General features: G+C 27.9%; 3 protein-coding genes across 3 annotated transcripts; 1 reads left to right on the top strand and 2 right to left on the bottom strand.

Moving 5' to 3' along the window:
• Positions 1-385: 385 nt before the first annotated feature.
• On the bottom strand, positions 386-5931 carry LOC123272986 (zinc finger protein 181-like). The gene is made up of 4 exons (XM_044740056.1): positions 5694-5931; positions 5472-5621; positions 1188-1358; positions 386-1113 (listed from the first exon to the last, which is right to left on the bottom strand). The coding sequence occupies exons 1-4, from the start codon at positions 5829-5831 to the stop codon at positions 409-411; spliced, it is 1164 nt and encodes a 387-aa protein (XP_044595991.1). The 5' UTR covers positions 5832-5931; the 3' UTR covers positions 386-408.
• A 59-nt stretch (positions 5932-5990) lies between these two features.
• Positions 5991-15113, top strand: LOC123272980 (elongator complex protein 3). Its single transcript, XM_044740045.1, has 6 exons — positions 5991-6145; positions 6338-6579; positions 11219-11422; positions 11500-11753; positions 11849-12038; positions 14331-15113. Exons 1-6 carry the CDS (start codon positions 6127-6129, stop codon positions 15075-15077), a joined length of 1656 nt encoding a protein of 551 aa, XP_044595980.1. The 5' UTR covers positions 5991-6126; the 3' UTR covers positions 15078-15113.
• Positions 15114-16439: 1326 nt separating this feature from the next.
• LOC123272984 (solute carrier family 17 member 9) lies at positions 16440-21560 on the bottom strand. The gene is made up of 8 exons (XM_044740052.1): positions 21272-21560; positions 20809-21155; positions 19231-19404; positions 19032-19167; positions 18852-18948; positions 17064-17229; positions 16781-16939; positions 16440-16691 (listed from the first exon to the last, which is right to left on the bottom strand). Exons 1-8 carry the CDS (start codon positions 21358-21360, stop codon positions 16552-16554), a joined length of 1308 nt encoding a protein of 435 aa, XP_044595987.1. The 5' UTR covers positions 21361-21560; the 3' UTR covers positions 16440-16551.

Raw genomic sequence — 21560 nt, 5'->3', positions numbered from 1 at the left:
ATGACACTGGATATAATCCCAGATTATACTGAGTATAATCCAGATTACAATGAGTATAATCCAGATATCACACAGTGTAATCTGGATTATTTTAGCTATAATTTGAAATTTTTTTTCACTACAGATATCACCGAGTATAATCTGGGATGATATCCAATATTATCTTGTTCTTACCGCGTAGCTAAAAAATAAAATTGTTTAAAATTTTCAATAAACTAATTATCATAAAAATGCCCATTTTTTCAAAAAAAATTTTTTTTTTATATTTTTAAAAATTCGCACATAATTTTTTTTTGTTAGTACTAAAATTTTTTTCATTAAAATTTAATTATTAAAAAAATTATTAGATGTCTGTTAAATTCATTCTCATGAATTTTTATTATAGTTAATAATTATTGTAATTTATTTCTAAACATCATACAGTAAACTATGTAACAATTCTGGAGTCTCTGGCTGTTTTAAACAAAGAGACATTTTGTCTGATGTGTTAGGATATTTATCAGCATTAAGATGTCCCAAATCTTGATCAAGAATCGTTTCAATTTCATCATCTATATAAATTTGATTGTCATAGCTCTTAATTAAATATGACGACGAATTAGGATCCGTCGAGTTGATAGTTTCATTAATTGTCTTTTGGATTTCGCTTTCTGTGATGTAAACAGGAGGGAAGGGTTCCAGTCTTTGACTAGTCAACTCTGGTTCATTTTCTCGACACTCGTAATCAACTCCCGACACGTCGATTCCTTCAGGAATCATGCTGCTGCGAGAGCACTTGCTCAAGTGTAATTTCAAATTGCCAGTTTGCGAGAAAGCGCGATTGCAAAAGTTGCAGCTGTAAGGACGCTCTCCAGTGTGACACCTCGCGTGTCTCTGAAGCTTGTATCTCGTGGCGAAGGTCTTGCCACACTCGGTGCAAGTCAACAGATTGCTTCCAAAAGGATTCGCCGAACTCTGATCAGGCTCCAAATGAAAATTTAGCATGTGAGACTTTAGAGATATTTTGTAGCGAAACGACTGCTGACAAGTCTCGCAACGAAATTCTTTCTTTCCTTGATGGCTTTCTTGGTGTTTTCGGAGGACTTCTTGTTGGTTGAATGACATTGAACATATCTGAAACCAGCAGTAATGTAAGATTTTTGTTTATAATTTATTTGAAGAATAAAAATAATTTAATTAATAATTACATTACAAATAAACGGTCGTTGCCCAGTATGGATCCTTTTGTGTCGCTCCAAGTGCGACTGACACCTAAAACTTTTAGCACACTGCTCACACATGTGCTTTTTTCTCACTCTTGATACAGGTACAGGCTTCTCCATTACTATTTCATTTTCTTTTAAATGGCAAAGCATATCCTGAAATTTTTTAAGTTAATAAAATTTTTATAATTTTTTTTATTAAAAAAATTATTACAAAAAAAATTGATTTTTTAAAAATTGCACTTGCAGTTTTTAAAATTAAAAAAAAAAACAATTTTTTTTGTAGTAATTTTTTCAATAACAAAAATTGAAAAAAAAATTGATTTTTTAAAAGTTTGAAAAACTGTAAGTGCAATTTTTAAAAAAATATTTTTTATTTTTAATTTAAAAATGTCGGCTAACTTTATTATTATGTCAATATGAAAATTAAAATTTTTAATTTAAGTTAGCCGACATCTAGAAATTTTTATAATTTTTTTTATTAAAAAAATTATTACAAAAAAAATTGATTTTTTAAAAATTGCACTTACAGTTTTTAAAATTAAAAAAAAAAACAATTTTTTTTGTAGTAATTTTTTCAATAACAAAAATTGAAAAAAAAAATTGATTTTTTAAAAGTTTGAAAAACTGTAAGTGCAATTTTTAAAAAAATATTTTTTATTTTTAATTTAAAAATGTCGGCTAACTTTATTATTATGTCAATATGAAAATTAAAATTTTTAATTTAAGTTAGCCGACATCTAGAAATATTTATAATTTTTTTATTGAAAAAATTATTAAAAAAAAAATTGATTTTGTAAAAAATTTCAAAAACTACAATTGCAATTTTGAAAAAAATATTTTTTAGTTCTAATTCAATAAATTAAGCAAAATCAAAAATGTCGGTTAGCTTTATTATTATCTCAATATGAAAATTAACTTAGCCGATATCTAAAAATGTTTATGATTTTTTTTTATTGAAAAAATTATTAAAAAAAAAAAAATTTTATTGTAAAAAATTTGAAAAATTACAAGTGCAATTTTAAAAAAATATGTTTCAGTACGATAAAAGACCTAGTTATTGACACTTGCAATTTTATTTTAATTAAGAACAAATCAACTCTAATAAATTAATAAATGAAAATTAAGTTAGCCGACATCTAAAAATATTTATAATTATTTTTTTATTGAAAAAATTATTACTAGAAAATAAAAAAAAAATTATATTTGTAAAAAACTTTAAAATCTACAAGTGCAATTTTTCAAAAATATTTTTTACTTCTAATTTGATAAATAAAAAAAAATAAAAAAATTAAAAATGTCGGCTAACTTTAGTATTATAATTAATAAATATCATTTTTGAACTATAAATTTTGAGATAATTGATTTTTTTAGAATATTTTATTTTTTAATTAGAATAAAATTGCAAAATTAAAAAATTAAAAGTCAGCTAACTTTAGTATTATGTCAATAAAATATTCTTCATAATTCAATGAAGAGATATTTCATAATTTTTTCTAACAAACTACCACAAAAAAAATAGGAAAAAATTCCATATGTAAAAATTTCAAAAAAGTTTGGAAAATCCAAAAGTGCACGCCTCATAACGCTCATTCATTTTTTAAGAAAAAATGAATTGTGTAACTGATAAAAAAAAAAGAAAATTATAATTAAGTAATTTCTTACAGAGTACTTTTTTTTTTTTTTTTAAATATCAGCGCCCTTTTTTCTTGTTATATGCGTACGCAGTCTAAAAAAATCTAGCTTTATCAAGTAGCGCCATAGTTTTCACGTGACAAATAAGAAAAATTCGTTTGTCTTTGTACGGTTATATCGTAATAAATTTTAATAAAAATTCAATTTAAAAAAAAAGTACGTAAACTAGGCTACTGATATGAAATACGGACCCAGTTCATCGAATTCTTAAACTAATAAAAAAGGTCCGGTCTTGAAATATCAATTTGTTTGGGAGTAATCGTTGGTACATCCAAAATGGGGTGACATCCGGACGTCCACGTAAAATTTTTTTCAAAACGTTTTTTTTTTCAAAATAGCTACATGAAATGATTTTAGAAAGTAAAAGATGGTTAGATTTAAGTGATTTCTCCGTGTACATCTACTTATATTATTGTATAAGTGTAATATGGTTGTGATAGAGACATTTAACCCTTCAGCACTCTCGCTATGAGATTTTCTCTCACGCTCATCAATAACTCAAATTTTCTTTCAAATTTCAAATGGAATGACTATGTGATTTTTTTTCTATCTGCCAAAAAATTAATATTATTTCAGATTGCAATATTATTATTTTAATTGTTCTATACTATAAAAAAATAAAATAAATTTTATTAACTCTGTGAGATATTTTCTCATCGCAATAGTAAAGTAGAGGGGTCAGAATTTAAAAAATCGGGTCTGATCGGTACAGTTCGGAGGTTCTCGTAAGAGTGCATTTGTGTTTGGATGTATTATTATAAATAGTATCCCTCGCGGTTTTGAGAATGCCGTAAAAATACCGTAATTTTTCGGCATTTATGCTCATGCCGTATATTTACCGTTATAATTTGGTAATAATGCGGTTAAACTATAGTTGTTTTGGCCAGTTTTTATACTGTAGTTATCCAGTATATATACTGCACTTATGCTGTACAGTTACCAAAAATATACTATACAATTACCGCATTAATGCCCAAATTTTACCCAAAAAATTCCAAATAATTACCGTAATAATACAGTAATTTTGCCGAATATTTTCTGACATAATGGACAATTATTAAAGATTTAGTTTTATTTTAGTTCACTTCTATGTTAGAAATGAATAAAATGAAAAATTTCAAATTTTGCTTTTTATTCTCCATCGCTACTTTGCAAAAACAAATACTGTTTTTGAATAAAAAATATGTCGAATATTATTTTTTAATTAGGTATTTAGCAGTAATTAATATAGAATAATACATATGTTAAGTAAATATATTCTAATTTTAATTTCAATTTTTAATTTCTCACTTAGAAAATTGAAAATTTTCTAAAATCGAAAAGTTATATTGTTTCACATATATAATTATATTATTTAATTTTAAATATGCTTATCGTAAGATGGACGGTGTGGCTTAATGTAAATAGAATAAGCAAAAAAACAGTATGGTATAATCCGGGTAGCTCAAATGGTAGAGTAGCCGACATGTCCTCAGGAGGTTCTGGGTTCGAATCCCAGTCCGAGCGTTATTTAATTTTACACAATTTTTTAAATATGGTTTTAATACAATCATTTTACCGCCTTATTACCGTAAATATGCCGCATTTTCAGCGTAAATATTCTAAATTTTTAGCGTAAATGTATCGCATTTTTACGGTAAATGTTCCGTAATTTTTCGATAAAAAAACTGACCAAAACAACCGAAAAAATGCTGAAAAAATACCGCATTAATACTGTATAATTGCGACATTTTTTCGGCATTTACAAAACCGCTAGGGATATTACATACCTAGGCCAGTAAAATAAGAAGAGTCTCAGATCACATGTAATTGTTGGCCGAGGCGAAGCCGAGGTTGACAAACATGTGATCTGAGGCTTTCTTATTTACTGGCCAAGGTGTGTATACTATTTTTCTACTCGACGTAGCCGGAATGTGGCAACTTTGTTTAGCGCAGCGGCCAGAAAGTTGCCACTTTCCGGCCGGAGGGCAGAAAATATTATTTTTAAATAAGTCAATTTTTTTTTGTTTTAACAGTACATTACACCCCTAGGGAAGTAAAGTAAGAAATGTCTCAGATCACATGTAATTGTTGGCCGAGGCGAAGCCGAGGTCAACAAACATGTGATCTGAGGCTTTCTTATTTACTTCCCGAGGAGTGTATACTATTTTTTTCCTCGACGGAGGCGTAAAGCGGCAACTTCGTTTAGCGCAGCGGGGCTAAAGTTGACGCTTTACGCCCGGAGGGCAAAAAAAAATTTATCTTGTTTGAGATTTATTAAATTAAAGGGGCTATAAGCATGCGTGCGCTTCCACAAAAGGCGTGAGAGTTTTTCTCATCGCGCGAGTAATGATAGTAAATCGTTTTGCGAGAGTGCTGAAGAGTTAAAGATCACAAAATTGCTTGACCTTGATGAGTCGAGTATAAAGCACAACCTCACGCGCTTCGCGCTATGAGGCGTGCAAAACTATAAATGTCATTTTTTTTCTTAAACATTTTTTAAGTTACTTAATTTATTAAATAAAATTTAAAGATCATCAGCTGATTTTGTTTTAGTATATTCTTCACTTGTCACTGATTAAAAAACTAAATTACCTCTGCAAAATCAATTTCTAAGGACGGAGCAGAGAGCTGTTTTTGTACATTGGCTACCATCAGACAAAACTCATCAAAGCTGCATATTTTTTGCTCGCAATCCATGCAGACATACTTGGAAAATGTATCAGAAATCGAAACATTTATTACCTGTAACCGATTTAATTAATTAATTATTAATTAAAATAAACATTAAATTATTAGTTATTAAACAATACTCACATCTTTAGAAAAATATTTATTGATAATTGAAACTAAAACAGCTCCTTTTATTTTATCTTCAAAAACATCTGTTCCACGGGCTTTTTCTTTTCCACATAGTCTACATAATTTCATGCCTATTTTGTGAATGTTCATCATTTTTTCTTCTTAAATTATTGTTTTAGAATCAAGTAAATAAATAAATTACTAACAGACTGACATAAGTCAGACGTCAGAACTACAATGAAAAGTACCTTTATTTATTTTTGTCTCTCTCTTTTACCGACAGAGTGCGACATAATCAACAATTGTGTATGTATATATACCAGCGACTCATAATCATAATAATTCTGAGAATAAATAAAAATAAATATATTCCACGTGCTTGAAGTGTCATTTAGTGGAATTTACTCAAAATACTTGGAAAAAATAACGTTAATTATTAATCATCAAGATGGCTCGCAAGAAGAAAGGTAAGATTTAAAGAAATTTTTACAATAATTTGCGCCAAAACCTTTTGGTTGTTTTTTAAAACTAGCAATAGAAATTTTTAACCTATAATTTAAAATTTTAAGATATTTTTAATTTTTTTTAATTTCTACATGTCATAATTTATTTGTTAAAAAAATTATTAAACATCTGCCTAATTTTTTTATATTTTATAGTTTTTATCGAAAGTAAAGAAGAGAGAATGATGTTGACTATTCAGGAAGTAATCCAGGAATTGCTAGTGGCGCATGACGAGCACCGGGATGTTGATCTGAATAAATTAAAAACCAGGATATCATCCAAGTACGGTTTGGAGTCTTCACCGAGGCTGGTGGATATTATTGCAGCAGTTCCTCTTGATGCTAAGAATAAATTGCTTCCTAAATTAAAAGCTAAGCCAATCAGAACAGCCAGTGGTGTAAGTTTTTTAAAATTATTTTTAAATCAAAAGATATCTGTCAGTTTTTCAGAATTTTTTTATCAAATTAATTATAAAAAAAATAAGGTAAAAGACCCAATACCGGAATGACGAAGGGTACATGACTGGTTTTTATTACTTAGAAAATATTCAAATGGTTCATTAGTAATAATAATTCATCCAATCATATAGAATAAACATGTAGTTACACGAAAATAATTAAATTTATCAATTTTGTCGAATTTAATACTAAATAAATAATAGTTTAAAAACTAAAACACGCTTTTTATAGAAAACCAAACTAAAAAATAGAAAATAAATTTTAATAAATTTAAATTAAGAATAGTGTTAAAAATTTCAATAAATATAAATTAATAATAGTGTAAATAAAAATGTATTTTATTTTAAAAAGCGTGGGGTGCTTTTAAGATATCAAAATGATAATCACTCTACTCATATCTGTCAATAAAATATTTATAACTATTGACACCATGCACCCCACGCTTTTTAAAATAAAATACATTTTTTATTTACACTATTATTAATTTATATTTATTGAAATTTTTAACACTATTCTTAATTTAAATTTATTAAAATTTATTTTCTATTTTTAGTTTGGTTTTCTATAAAAGCGTGTTTTTAGTTTTAAACTATTATTATTTTTACTTTTTAGTTTGGTTTATTTATAAAAGCGTGATTTTTTAGTTTTTTTAAACTATTATTTGTTGATTATCAAAAATATTCAGGCGCGCAAATTACCCACGGAGAGTTACATACTGACAAACTGACATACAAGTGAAGCTAATATAAAGCGTGTAAAAACCTACGGAGGAAACCACCTGGTTTCGAAATATAACTTCGGGATGGTCATCAGAGGATTCCGGGTTGATGTACGGGTTTATCTGTGCCATTCCCGATGAAAACCTACGGAGGAAAACACCTGGTTTCGAGAGATATAACTTCGGGATGGTCATCAGAGGATGACTAGGAAGGTCATCACCTGGGTTCTAGGTTGATAATAATCAAAATTTAAATAATATCATTATGGTAGTCTCTTTATGCGAAGGAGAGTTACATACTGACAAACTGACAAACTGACAAACTGACAAACTGACAAACTGACAAACTGACATACAAGTGAAGCTAATAAAAAGCGTGTAAAAAACATGTTTTTTGAAATAATCTAAAAGACCCAGTATCGGAACACCTTAAATGCCTAGTCCCAATACCGGAATATGGTTGGCCCAATACCGGAACGATAAATAAAACTAATTTTTTTAATCTAAAGAGTCCGCTTTTCGTAAGCTGGATTAATTAAATGATTAATTAACAAATCATAATACTTTATGTGAATTTTTCTGAATTTATAAAACTAATTTATAAAATGTTATCTTCGACTTAACTTTCGGCATCCTACTACTACCTATAAAAAATTAAGCAGTTAATTCAGAACTCAAATGACATGTATGCATAGTGAAACTAACAATAATTATTTAATATTTAAAAATCAAATAAATTTTTACTGAAAATCAAAAAAAAAAAAAATAAACGATTCGAGGTTATTATTATTATTATACTTGACGACACTTATGTAAAAAAGAAAATTTCAAAACAGAAATTTGCTTTTGTTCTTCAAGTTAAAATTTACGAATATTTGAAGCAATTTTTATAATAAAATTACTTTCTGTATTAAATGTTATTTCACAAAAACTATTGTTGTTGTGCTTGATGTTAACAATCAACACAGTATATCGTAAATGTTAATAAATAATATCAATATGGCTGACTGTTCCGATACTGGGTATTAGCTCATTTCGGGTGTACCAATAGACGAACAGTAAATTTTAAATAACAATAGGGTCTTTTTTGTATTATTAATTAATTGCATCGAATTCTTAGTATTTGTATTAATACATAAAAAAAAAATTTTAGTGAAAAGTATTTCCGTTAGGTTTCTATGAGCTTAAGATCATCGAGTGATTTCTTAGCAAAACCATTAAGAGACCTTGATAAGTCAGAAATCTAAGACTATTGACATCATTAACATTTTTTTTTCAATATTTCCAATATAATTTAAAGTTTCATTCATATTTTATTATGTAAAAAAAAAGATTGAGGTTTCTAATAAAGAAAAGTTTGTTTAATTTGATTGAGTACGAGATAAAATATAAAATAATAATTGTCAAATCGTTCCGGTATTGGGTCTTTTACCTTATTTTTTTTAATTTGCAGTTATATTTTTTTTTTTACAAATAAATCATGACAAAAAAAAATTGACATTTAGAAATTTTAAAAAATTTCTAAATGCAATTTTTTAAAACAATTTATTCGTTAAATAAAATTAAAAAATTATTTAGTAATTGTAAATTTTAATGTCATTTTTTTTTTTAATTTTTTATAATGAACTTTTTTTATTAATTTTAATTAAGAAAATCAAAAAAATTGTCACATGTTTTGAAAACAATTAATATATGATAGATTTAATTTATTTTTAACAAATTCTCTTTTGCAACTAAACTATTCAATAACTTGGTGGACTGTCCTCAATTGTTATCATTGTTTAGATTTAAGATATCAATCTTAGATGTGAGAAGTCATGTTCCGATGCATTTACCTATTGCTAAGACCAATCTAACTCAGTCAGCACGTATCTTTAATACGGTAAATCGTTTTTGTCAATTGGAGGCTTCATTTGACCCTTTTAACTGTCCTAATGGCTATGTAACAGCATTAGGGGAGAAGGGCGTCAATTGAACCACTCGACTTAAAAAATCGAAAAAATTGAAAAAACGCTTCATGCTCCTAGAATTAGATTTTAATATGTTAAACTCGGATATGATCAAAATTTGAAATCATTGCGATTAATAAATTTTGAAAAATTGAGATTTTCTTATTTTTAGGCATGTAAACTGTTTTTTCGGCTGGTGACAAATTGTTTAATAATATTTCAATTTTTGAATTAATTGATAACATTTGAATTGTAGTAGTTGTATATACTTATACTTTATAATCCTCAACTTTGTTCATAGTGATATAATAGTTTGTTTATTTATTATTTACTATTAATTGTTATAAAATTATATGGGGTCAATTGAACCAGCAGTCCCGGAGACGATTGAACCACACGGAGAAGCATGGGACATACGCGCGCATCTTGACTCTACGTGAAAAATACTCAGAGAAATAATCTAACAATTTGATGAACAGAATTTATAATGAAAATTATTTTTCAATTGATTTTTAATTTATTTAATATAATATCTGTGCATTAAAAATGTGTAACAGTAATATTAGCAAGTAACAATTAATATATTATTTATTAAAAGTTCGGGTTTGAGTTTTAAATATTATTGGTTCAATTGAACCATTCGACGCGTTTGGATAAATTAATAATTTTTAAAAATTCACGTTGTTTATTGACTAATTTATGTGTTGATATTAATAGTAGACTTAATTAATAAGCTACCATTCCAAGAAAAAAAAAATTATTTTTTAGTTTTAATTCGAATAGTAAAAAATTACTAAACTTTTTTTGGTTCAATTGACCCCCTTCTCCCCTACTTGGCAAATTAGCAACTAAATGGCGTTGAATACGTGCAATTGTACAATTGAGAAGCTTAGTTTCAAAAGGGTATCTTTTCATTTTTGATTAATCGAGACAAAAAACTAGTTATCTTCAATTATAAATATTCGTATTGAACTTTTTTTAAATTAGCTATAAAGTGCTATCGGTTATAAAGTTGCAATTCGATTTTCATTTATAAATCTTTATAATTCTCGAAGTAATTAATATATAAAAGTTCAGAAAACTGGTATTTTAAAATATGAAAAGATACCCTTTTGAAAATCAGCTCCTTAATTATAATAATAATAATAATAATAATTTTTTTTTCTTTTTATTTTTGTTAATTACTATTATTTTTTTGGACTACAATTGCTAACACATCATTAGTCTTTTCATTTATCAATTTAACTATTGAATTACTATACTAGCTATAAGTCATCTTGTTATACATAAAAAAAAAATTTTATGTACTAACCCTGTTAATGGCCTAAGCTGTTGGGTTTGTTTATATAAATAAATTACTTACTTAAGTGAACAATTTATTGATATTGATTCTCGACGATCACAAAGATTAGCTCTCAAATCAAATAATGTTAACTTTGAAACCCCGCATTTTACATCGAATTATTATGAAAATTCATTTGTTATCACTGTTATTCGTCTCTGGCAAACATTGCCCCCTGATCTTATTGATGCTTCCAGTATTGAGGTCTTTAAAACCAAACTGTTTAATTATTTAATGGAGCAAGAGACTTAAACTAAGTTACCTATTGTCACTCTCGATGTTATTATAATTCATATTGTTATTATCTTTGACTGTATAACTACAGATATTATATAAACCCATCTACCCTAGTTAAATCATATAAATCATATAAAAAATTAAATTTAAATCATATTATAGTTTATCATAAGCATTTTTATTATTATATTCATTATATTCAAATTTTTATAAAATTGTTTCCACTATTGCAAAAATATTTTGTATACCTTGCCATTTGGCATCAGCCTTGGCTTTATTAAATAAATAAATAAATAAACGAGTAATTAATATTAAAACTTTTTAATCTTCAGATTGCAGTTGTCGCTGTAATGTGTAAGCCCCACAGATGTCCACACATAAATTTCACAGGTAACATTTGTGTCTACTGTCCGGGAGGACCAGATTCAGATTTTGAATATTCAACTCAATCTTACACTGGATATGAACCAACGTCTATGAGAGCCATTCGGGCTAGATATGATCCATTTTTACAGACTCGTCATCGCGTTGAACAGGTTAAAATTCTGAAGCATAATTTTTTAAATAAAAATAAAAAATAATAACATTTATTTTTAATTTTATTAATTGACAGCTGAAGCAATTGGGCCACAGCGTCGACAAAGTTGAATTTATTGTAATGGGCGGTACATTTATGTCTCTACCTGAAGATTATCGCGACTATTTTATCAGAAATCTTCACGACGCGCTATCTGGACATATAAGTAATAATGTTGATGAAGCGGTCAGATTTTCAGAACGAAGCAAGACTAAGTGCATCGGCATCACTATTGAAACTCGACCGGATTATTGTTTGAATAGACATCTTTCTGATATGCTTCGTTATGGGTAATTTTTTTATTAATTTTTATAGTAAATAATTTAATTATTAATCAATATTATATTCAATTAATTAATATTTTATTTTATTAATTAATAATTAGATGTACAAGATTAGAAATTGGAGTTCAATCAGTCTTTGAAGATGTTGCTCGTGACACCAATCGTGGTCATACAGTTAAAGCAGTCTGTGAGACATTTAATATTGCTAAAGATGCTGGATATAAAGTAATTGCTCATATGATGCCTGATTTACCTAATGTAGACATTGAACGTGATGTAGAACAATTTATTGTAAGTATTTTTTTTATTTGTTATTTTATTTTATTTAGGTATTAATTATTATTAATTGAGTATTTAACTTTAATAAAATCCATTACAAATTGTAGTTTTTAGTAGATTTCATAGAAATTTAACTATTGCAATGGTCCTCATGACGAAACTTTTGAAAAATTTTGCTATATTCCTACTAAACTCGACGAGCTGAGTCAGAAAATACACATGGTTCAAAAGTTTATATATATATATATATATATATATTAGGGTGTGCCAAAATGTAACTCCCGTGGAGAACCTTTTAAAATTGGAATTTCGAGTTCCGCTTTCAACAGGGGCTGCGTTTGGGCATTTCCTGAGATATTTTGGAGTGAGACGATGTATTCGATTTTCATAGAATTTTTAACAGAAGCTTAGCTTGAGCATTTCCGATGAAAATTCAAAATTTGGCCGGAAGTGCCCAAACTAAGCTTCTGTTAAAAAATTCTATGAAAATCAAATACATCGTCTTACTCCAAAATATCTCAGGAAATGCCCAAACGCAGCCCCTGTTAAAAGCGGAACTCAAAATTCCAATTTTAAAAGGTTCTCCATGGGAGTTACATTTTGGCACACCCAAATATATATATATATATATGATATAACGCGGCTTGTCACGACGATAGCGTCGTAAATTTACAACGAATCTTTACCAAACTCAACATACTTATTCTACAGATAGATACCGAAGTCAATTTCGAAGATGAGCTTAATCGGTAAAGTATTTTAGAAATGCCAGGATTTAAAAATTTTCAAAATCATAAAAATTTATATTTCTTCACATTCTTACTCGATTAACTTTTAAATGAGATAACTTATTGAATCTCTGTAAATTGCATCTGAAAGCTCTTTAAATAAGCTTTAATTTAAGTACCATATCATGTGTGAAGTCTTAAAATTATTTAGAAATGCCAGGATTTAAAAATTTTCAAAATCATAAAAATTTATATTTCTTCACATTCTTACTCGATTAACTTTTAAATGAGATAACTTATTGAATCTCTGTAAATTGCATCTGAAAGCTCTTTAAATAAGCTTTAATTTGAGTATCATATTATTTCTGTAGTCCCAAAATTATGTCTTATTCCGCTATGCTAATTATGAAATTTGCTATTGCATTTGTTTTATAAAATTTTTAATTTAATTTTTTTCATTAGAACGCTATCATTGTAATGATTACAATAAAAATCATACTTTAAAATTCAATTGTAATTTTGATTGATAAGTAATAAAATGAAATCTACTTCCATTTCGGCTGCCGAATGGTCTTTTTATTTATTTATTTATTTATTCATTTAAGTGATTTGTAAGATATTTTTTTAATACACTGTCTGTTGGTCGTTAGATTATATAAAATCTAGTTAATTGTAGTAAACAAGTTGATATTTTTTTTATAGCTTAGTACAGAAAAAGAAAATCTTAATCGGTCAATAATTGGTTCATTTACCCTAACACTGATCGGCAATATAATTTATATATTTAATTATTAATATTCAGTATGAGGAAAAATATAAATTAATATAATGTAATCAATGTCTAGCACCAAATTAATAATAATACTTTTATTTTGACTTATTTTACTTCTGTATATTAATTATATATATTATTTCTCTTTCCATCTAATCTTTCTATTTTTCTTTTCTTTTATTTTATCTTCTTGTTTGCACGTTGTTGTCCTAGTGACCCTCCTGCACCAAACTCCGCAATCCTTTTTTTTTTTTCCTTAGGATCTTTTCAATTTTTCTGAAGACCGTAGCACCAAATTGATATTTAATGACTAGTATGATTATAATTTTCTCTTGATTATGGAATTGAATCAATGTAGCATTAACGAAAGTACAATTAGACAAAAAAAATTAATTCTTGAGCAGAAAAAAAATTTTTTTGATTAAAAAAAAAAATTTTTTTTAGACCAAAAATATTTTAATAATTTATTTCTTGAGTCAAAAAAATTTTTTTTGGGAGTAAATGCTTAAAAAATTTTTTTTTGGGAGTAAATGCTTAAAAAATTTTAATTTGTATTTATAGTTAATTTATTTAATTATTTATTTATTATTTAATTATTTATTTATTATTTAATTATTTATTTATTATTTAATTATTTATTTATTATTTAATTATTTATTTATTATTTAATTATTTATTTATTATTTAATTATTTATTTATTATTTAATTATTTATTTATTATTTAATTATTTATTTATTATTTAATTATTTATTTATTATTTAATTATTTATTTATCCATACTAACTATAAAAATTTTTCACAGGAATTTTTTGAAAATCCAGCATTTCGTGCTGATGGTTTAAAAATATATCCAACATTGGTGATCCGTGGTACAGGTCTCTATGAATTATGGAAGACTGGTAGATACAGAAGCTACCCACCCAGCACCTTGATCGACTTGATAGCAAGAATATTGGCGCTAATACCGCCTTGGACTAGAGTATATCGAGTCCAGCGTGACATACCAATGCCTCTGGTGAGTTCAGGAGTCGAGCATGGAAATCTAAGAGAGCTTGCCCTGGCTCGAATGAAAGATTTTGGCACAGACTGCCGTGATGTCAGGACTCGCGAAGTTGGAATCCAGGAAATCCACAACAAAGTCCAGCCTTATGAAGTCGAGCTTATACGCCGAGACTACGTGGCCAATGAAGGATGGGAGACATTCCTGTCGTACGAAGATCCGACTCAAGACATCCTCGTCGGGTTGTTGAGGTTGAGGAAGTGTGGAGCCAAGACATACCGCCCGGAACTCAAAGGCAAGTGTTCTATCGTTCGAGAGCTTCATGTTTATGGTACGGTGGTTCCAATCAGCGCGCGCGACCCTACTAAATTTCAGCATCAAGGGTTCGGAATGCTGCTCATGGAAGAAGCTGAAAGGATTGCTAGGGAAGAACATGGCTCACATAAAATTGCTGTGATATCAGGTGTTGGTACCAGAAATTATTATCGAAAAATTGGCTATGAATTGGATGGTCCTTATATGTCTAAAATTCTTGTAAATAATAATTAATAATTAATAATCAAAATAATAAAATTTATTATAATCATAATCATTAATTTAAAATTTATTATTTCTTCTTTTTTAAAAGTTTTTTTTGATTCATTAAAATTATTTAAAAAAATGATTTTTATTTAAATAAAAAAATTTATTCTAATTTATATTATTAAGAGAATAAGCAAAATTTTGTGGCTAGTTTATTTATATGATAAAATGGGTTTTTATGGTTAAATTTGGTATCGTCGAAAAAGTCTTGACCTGGAGTTAAGGTAAAAGCCCCAATAGATGATCATATACTGGTACGTGATCATCTATTGGGGCTTTTACCTTATGCCTTTTCATGGTTTTATATCATTCTCACCAATGATCAATTTATGATAATAAGTATTTAGACTGCATTTGAAAATTCTCTATCTTTAGATACATAATTAAGAAATGACCTTGTATCTTGTGAACTATTGACATTTTTAAAGATATAAACTCATCCCGATGTTACCCTTGTCAAGAACTTTCATTTGAGTACCAACATCATTTTTTCATATATTTATATATATTATATATATAAATATATGAAAAATATATCAAAATGCATGTGGGTACTCAAATGAAAGCTCTTGATTAGTGTTACACCAGGATGAGCTTATATATTTAAAAATGTCAATAATTAAGAAATGACCTTGTATCTTGTGAACTATTGACATTTTTAAAGAAATAAGCTCATCCCGATGTTTCACTAATCGAGACCTTTCATTTGAGTACCCACATCAATTTTTCATATATTTATATATATTATATATATGTATATATATATATATATATATATATATATATATATATATATAAATATATGGAATATATGAAAAATTGATGTGGGTACTCAAATGAAAGCTCTTGATGAGTGTAACATCGGGATGAGCTTATATTTTTAAAAACGTCAATAGTTAAGAAAGTACAGGGTATTTTAATAAATATCTTGTGAACTATTCACGTTTTTAAAGATATAAGCTCATCCCGACATTACACTCGTCGAGACCTTTCATTTAAGTACCCACATTAATTTTTCATATATTTATATATATTATATATATGTATATATGAAATATATATCAAAAATGCATGCGGGTACTCAAATGAAAGATCTTGATGAGTGTAACATCGGGATGAGCTTATATCTTCAAAAACGTCAATAGTTAAAAAAGTAAATTGCAATTTAACAAAATTCATTATTTAAAATAAATCAAAATTGTATTTATTTATAGTTCACAAGTAACGGCAGTCACATAGTGACTGAAAGGTTGCTATTTATAATTATTAATCTTAAATTTATAATTATTTCTTCTATTAAATTAATATTTTATTTATTTATTAAAATTAAAAAAAATGATTTCAATTTAAATAATAAAATTTATTTTAATTATCTACAAATTTTTTAAAATATTTACAAATTTATTTCCTTATAATTAAATATTATCTAAAATCACTTTATTTATATAATCGGTTGGCCTGAACCAAACGTCAAGTACACGATGCAACCAAGAGCATCGATTATTGACGTAAGGATAAATACTGCTGCCCAACTGTGAGTCATGTGTAGAATGTAACCAGCTAAATAAACACCCAAGAAACCTGTCAGCAGATAAAAAAAAAAAAAAAGAAAATAAATAATTCTTATTATGTCTTAAAACAATCATTTTCAACAATAAGTATTATCATACCAGGTACTGCGCCGATGGAATTCATAATACCGAAAACACTTCCAGAATGTTTAGGAGCAAGGTCTGAAGGATTAACAGCTATTGCGGTGTTGTGAAATCCAGTGCCTCCAATAATCAGCATTAAGCAGATCATGGCACTCGGGAACGTCGTCACTCGTGCTGCAAAAACACATTTTATTGATAAATAAATTTTATTACCGCTTTATCTTGACGGATAAAATTCCGATCCGCATAAACTTGCGAATAAAAAAATCAGAATACAATGAAATGCAATATAACTTACACAAGATAAGTAAATTAATACTTTGCGTCGTTAAACAAATTGTTTCAATTATTTTCCTGGTAGCTGTTACAGAGTACCCGGTTTTTATGAGTCTTTCTGACAGCATTTTTGCGATAAACGTACAAGGTACTAACGATAACCAGGGTATCATGTTTACCTTCCAGCTCTGAAAATGAATAGTTGCATTAATTATCTACATTATTAAGAAAATAAGAAAAATTTTGTGGCCGGTGTATTTATATAATAAAATGGGTTTTTATAGTTAAATTATGTATCATTAGAAAGGTCTTGACCTGGAGTTGTGCTTTTTGAAGATTTCATATCATCCTCATCAATAGTCAATTTATGATGAAGTACTTAGGCTGCATTCGGAAATGCTCTATCTCTAGATACGTAATTGAGAAATGACCTTGTGCCTTGTGAACTATTGACATTTTTAAAGATATAAGCTCATCCTGATGGTACGCTCATCAAGGCCTTTCATTTGAGTACCCACATCAATTATTCATATATTTATATATATTATATATATGTATATATTAAAAATATATATCGAAATGCATGTGGGTACTCAAATGAAAGCTCTTGATGAGTGTAACATCGGGATGAGCTTATATCTTGAAAAACGTCAATAGTTAAGAAAGTACAGGGCATTTTAACAAATATCTTGTGAACTATTGACATTTTCAAAGATATAAGCTCATCCCGACATTACACTCATCGAGACCTTTCATTCGAGTACCCACATCAATTTTTCATATATTTATATATATTATATATATGTACATATGAAAAATATATGAAAAAATGATGTGGGTACTCAAATGAGAGCTCTTGATGAGTGTAACATCGGGATGAGCTTATATCTTGAAAAACGTCAATAGTTAAGAAAGTACAGAGCATTTTAACAAATATCTTGTGAACTATTGACATTTTCAAAGATATAAGCTCATCCCGACATTACACTCATCGAGACCTTTCATTCGAGTACCCACATCAATTTTTCATATATTTATATATATTATATATATGTACATATGAAAAATATATGAAAAAATGATGTGGGTGCTCAAATGAGAGCTCTTGATGAGTGTAACATCGGGATGAGCTTATATCTTTAAAAATGTCAATAGTTAAGAAAGTACAGGGCATTTTAACCAATATCTAGTGAACTATTGACATTTTTAAAGATATAAGCTCATCCCGACATTACACTCATCGAGACCTTTCATTCGAGTACCCACATCAATTTTTCATATATTTATATATATTATATATATGTACATATGAAAAATATATGAAAAAATGATGTGGGTGCTCAAATGAGAGCTCTTGATGAGTGTAACATCGGGATGAGCTTATATCTTTAAAAACGTCAATAGTTAAGAAAGTACAAGGCATTTTAACAAATATCTTGTGAACTATTGACATTTTTAAAGATATAAGCTCATCCCGACATTACACTTATCGAGACCTTTCATTTGAGTACCCACATCAATTTTTCATATATTTCATAAATTTATATATATGAAAAATATAGGAAAAAATGATGTAGGTACTCAAATGAAAGCTCTTGATGAGTGTAACATCGAGATGAGCTTATATCTTTAAAAACGTCAATAGTTAAGAAAATAAAGTGCAATTTAACAAAAATCATTATTTAATAAAGCAAAATTTTATTTATTCACAGTTTAAAGTCACGGCAGTGACATAGTGACTGCAAGGTTGATAGTTTATGAATAATTATTTTGTAGGTGGTAAATAATTAATTAAATAAATAAATAATACCTGCACATCTGGAAAGGTATCATGAAAATATGTTGGCATCCACGAAAGTAGTACAAAAAAACAGTTGTTCTGGCACGCATGAGTGAACACGCAGGACCTAATTCGAATATTAATATTAATCATTTAACGCTGAATATTTTCTGCTTAATAATAAATCAAGAGATAAGATAACGTAGGTACCAAAAGGGGGATTTAGACCACAGCTGCCTCCAGGGCAATGTGCTGTGAATAGAATCCTCGGTTGATTTTATTTTTTTTCTCTGGACTGTCAGACTTTGGTAGTATAAAAATAGAGTCCATAATAGTCCTAAACTACCTAAAATCAAATTGAAATTGTTCTATTTAATCTTCTTCATAGTCTTCACATTATGTAATGTACCTAGTACTTGAAATACAATTTGCCAATGATAAGCCTTCATCAGATAAGACCCTAAGGTCACTGTGAGTAAAGTACCAAGTGCCGATCCTGATGTAAGTAGCCCGAAAAACGAGGCTCTTTCGTATTCTTCTAGATGATGGCTAGTTAGGCTTATTACACTGGGGAAATGCATACCTGAAATAAATTATTCAATTTTTATTTTAAAATTAATAAAACATTTTTTAATTTTTATAGAATAATATAAGTATGTCATCATTTTATCTCGAAAGTGTTTGTAAAAGTTAATCTCGAGAAGATGACATGTACTTAACTTTCTCTTGGATAAAAATATTATATACATAATTCATTTTGATTATAAAAGATGTTACGTTTATATAACTTTTACTTATAAAAAGTAAATCCAATATCTCTAGATTATCACATCAAAAAAAATTTATGACACTTAAATTAGCAGATCCTTGACAATTTTTTTATTTTTTTTGAAAAATAAACTAGTTCTAGAAAATTATTATAAAAAATGGTATTCATAATTTTTTAGAGCTTTTAAAAATAAAATTTTAAAAATAAATTTTTCTTGCTGTAATTTTTTAATTTAAAAAATCCTACAAATTATCAGATGTTTCTCAATTCCAGTATCATAAATTTGACGCTAAAATTAGCGGACACAATTTTTTTTTCTTGAAAAATAAACTAAGTCTAGAAAATTATTAAAAAAAAAATTATATTTATAATTTTTTAGAGCTTTTAAAGATAGAATTTTTAAAATAAATTTTTTTCGCTGTAATTTATTAATTAAAAAAAATTCTAAAAATTATCAGATGTCTCTCAATTCCAGTATTATAAATTTAACACCAATTTTTTTTATTTTTCTTGAAAAATAAACTAAGCCTAGAAAATTATTAAAAAAAATTTTATTTATTATTATTCAGATCTGTTAAAGATAGAATTTTTAAAATAAATTTTTCTTGCTGTAATTTGTTAATTAAAAAAATTCTAAAAATTATCAGATGTCTCTCAATTCCAGTATCATAAATTTGACACTGAAATTAGTGGACAAGACAATTTTTTTTTTATTATTGCTTTCCTTGTACACCTCCGCGGTTCTTACAAGGCTGATATTCCTTTTTTTAAGTAAATTTTTTTTCATTTTTCTTGAAAAACAAACTGCGATAATTTATTAATTAAAAAAATTCTAAAAATAATCAGATGTCTCAATTTCAATGTCATAAAAATATAAAGTACATATCGACGCTCTAATTAGCAAATTGTCTAACTCCATTTTAGAGAATCTTCTATTTGTACGAAAAAAACAATTAGTTCAAAATTTATTATAATTTTTAAAAACCATTTAATATCATTAATATCTAATAGAGACATAATATTTAGGTTTGAATCATTCAAATAATTAATAATTGTATTGCTAAATGAAAATGTTAAAAAATCACCCTCTAAAAAATAAGGAGTTAGACAAATAGCTAATTAGACCATCGATGTAGAACTCCTTCATCTATCTTATAGCAGTTTGTGCCCCTAGTATTTACAATTTACAATTAAAAAAATAAAAAATGTTTCGTGTACCTTGAAAGGCACCATTTAGTACCCGAGCAATAGCAACAATTAACACACAGTGAATGCTCGAGGAAAACATTTCAATGACATCAGACATGAAGAAGGTGCTGAGCGACCAGCCTAGAGCAGCAATCCACATGACTCTTTGGCCACCCATCCGATCGCTTATGTACCCACTGGCTACCTGGGTGAGTGTGTACCCCCAGAAGAAGCTGGAGAGTATCATCCCAGAGTCTGCTTTGCTCCATTGCTTCTCTTTGCTGACAACTGGCATCAGCAGCGGGACTGAGGTCCGGGTAGCGTACAGTAAACACGTCCCGCAGTACAGAGAAATGAACCATTTTCTCCTCTCTTGTCTACAATAAACAAACAATAGTAAATAATGATAATAAATTATAAATTAAAAAGTACAGGCAAGTAAAACAAACAGTAAAGCGAATGATGATCAATCAATAATTAATCAAGTATTCACCTAGTCCAGAAACAGGTTTTGCTGTCATCGGCGAAATCGACAGTCAGCATCTCCAGTTGATGCGTTGGCAGTAGGTCGTGACTGACCATTAGCTTCTGTTGCTTGGGATTCGAGTGTTCCCTTCCGTCACGGAAACTCCTACGTGTCCATAAAACCAGCAATGTCCATTGTTATTATCGCTCATTCCTGTTTACTGCGGAGCGATAGCAGTCGGTCGGCTTCGACACTGGTTCTGTGCTCTGTCCAGTCTGTCATCGAGCCATTCGATCCACTGAATGCTTTCTTGACT

The sequence above is a fragment of the Cotesia glomerata genome, linkage group LG10, assembly GCF_020080835.1.
Source record: "Cotesia glomerata isolate CgM1 linkage group LG10, MPM_Cglom_v2.3, whole genome shotgun sequence".
NCBI classification, from domain to species: Eukaryota; Metazoa; Arthropoda; class Insecta; order Hymenoptera; family Braconidae; genus Cotesia; species Cotesia glomerata.
This window is presented reverse-complemented; position numbering and strand designations above follow the sequence as displayed.

Coding starts and splice junctions, on each gene's coding strand:
- LOC123272986 (XM_044740056.1), bottom strand. CDS start 5,831: ATGATGAACATTCACAAAATAGGCATGAAATTATGTAGACTATGTGGA. Junction 1,359..5,471: donor TAGAAATTGATTTTGCAGAG/GTAATTTAGTTT, acceptor AAAAAATTTCAG/GATATGCTTTGCCATTTAAA. Junction 1,114..1,187: donor AACGACCGTTTATTTGTAAT/GTAATTATTAAT, acceptor TGCTGGTTTCAG/ATATGTTCAATGTCATTCAA.
- LOC123272980 (XM_044740045.1), top strand. Junction 11,754..11,848: donor TCTGATATGCTTCGTTATGG/GTAATTTTTTTA, acceptor ATTAATAATTAG/ATGTACAAGATTAGAAATTG. Junction 12,039..14,330: donor GTGATGTAGAACAATTTATT/GTAAGTATTTTT, acceptor AATTTTTCACAG/GAATTTTTTGAAAATCCAGC.
- LOC123272984 (XM_044740052.1), bottom strand. CDS start 21,360: ATGGTCAGTCACGACCTACTGCCAACGCATCAACTGGAGATGCTGACT. Junction 19,405..20,808: donor ACTAAATGGTGCCTTTCAAG/GTACACGAAACA, acceptor AATTTATTTCAG/GTATGCATTTCCCCAGTGTA. Junction 16,940..17,063: donor TATTAATTTACTTATCTTGT/GTAAGTTATATT, acceptor GTGTTTTTGCAG/CACGAGTGACGACGTTCCCG.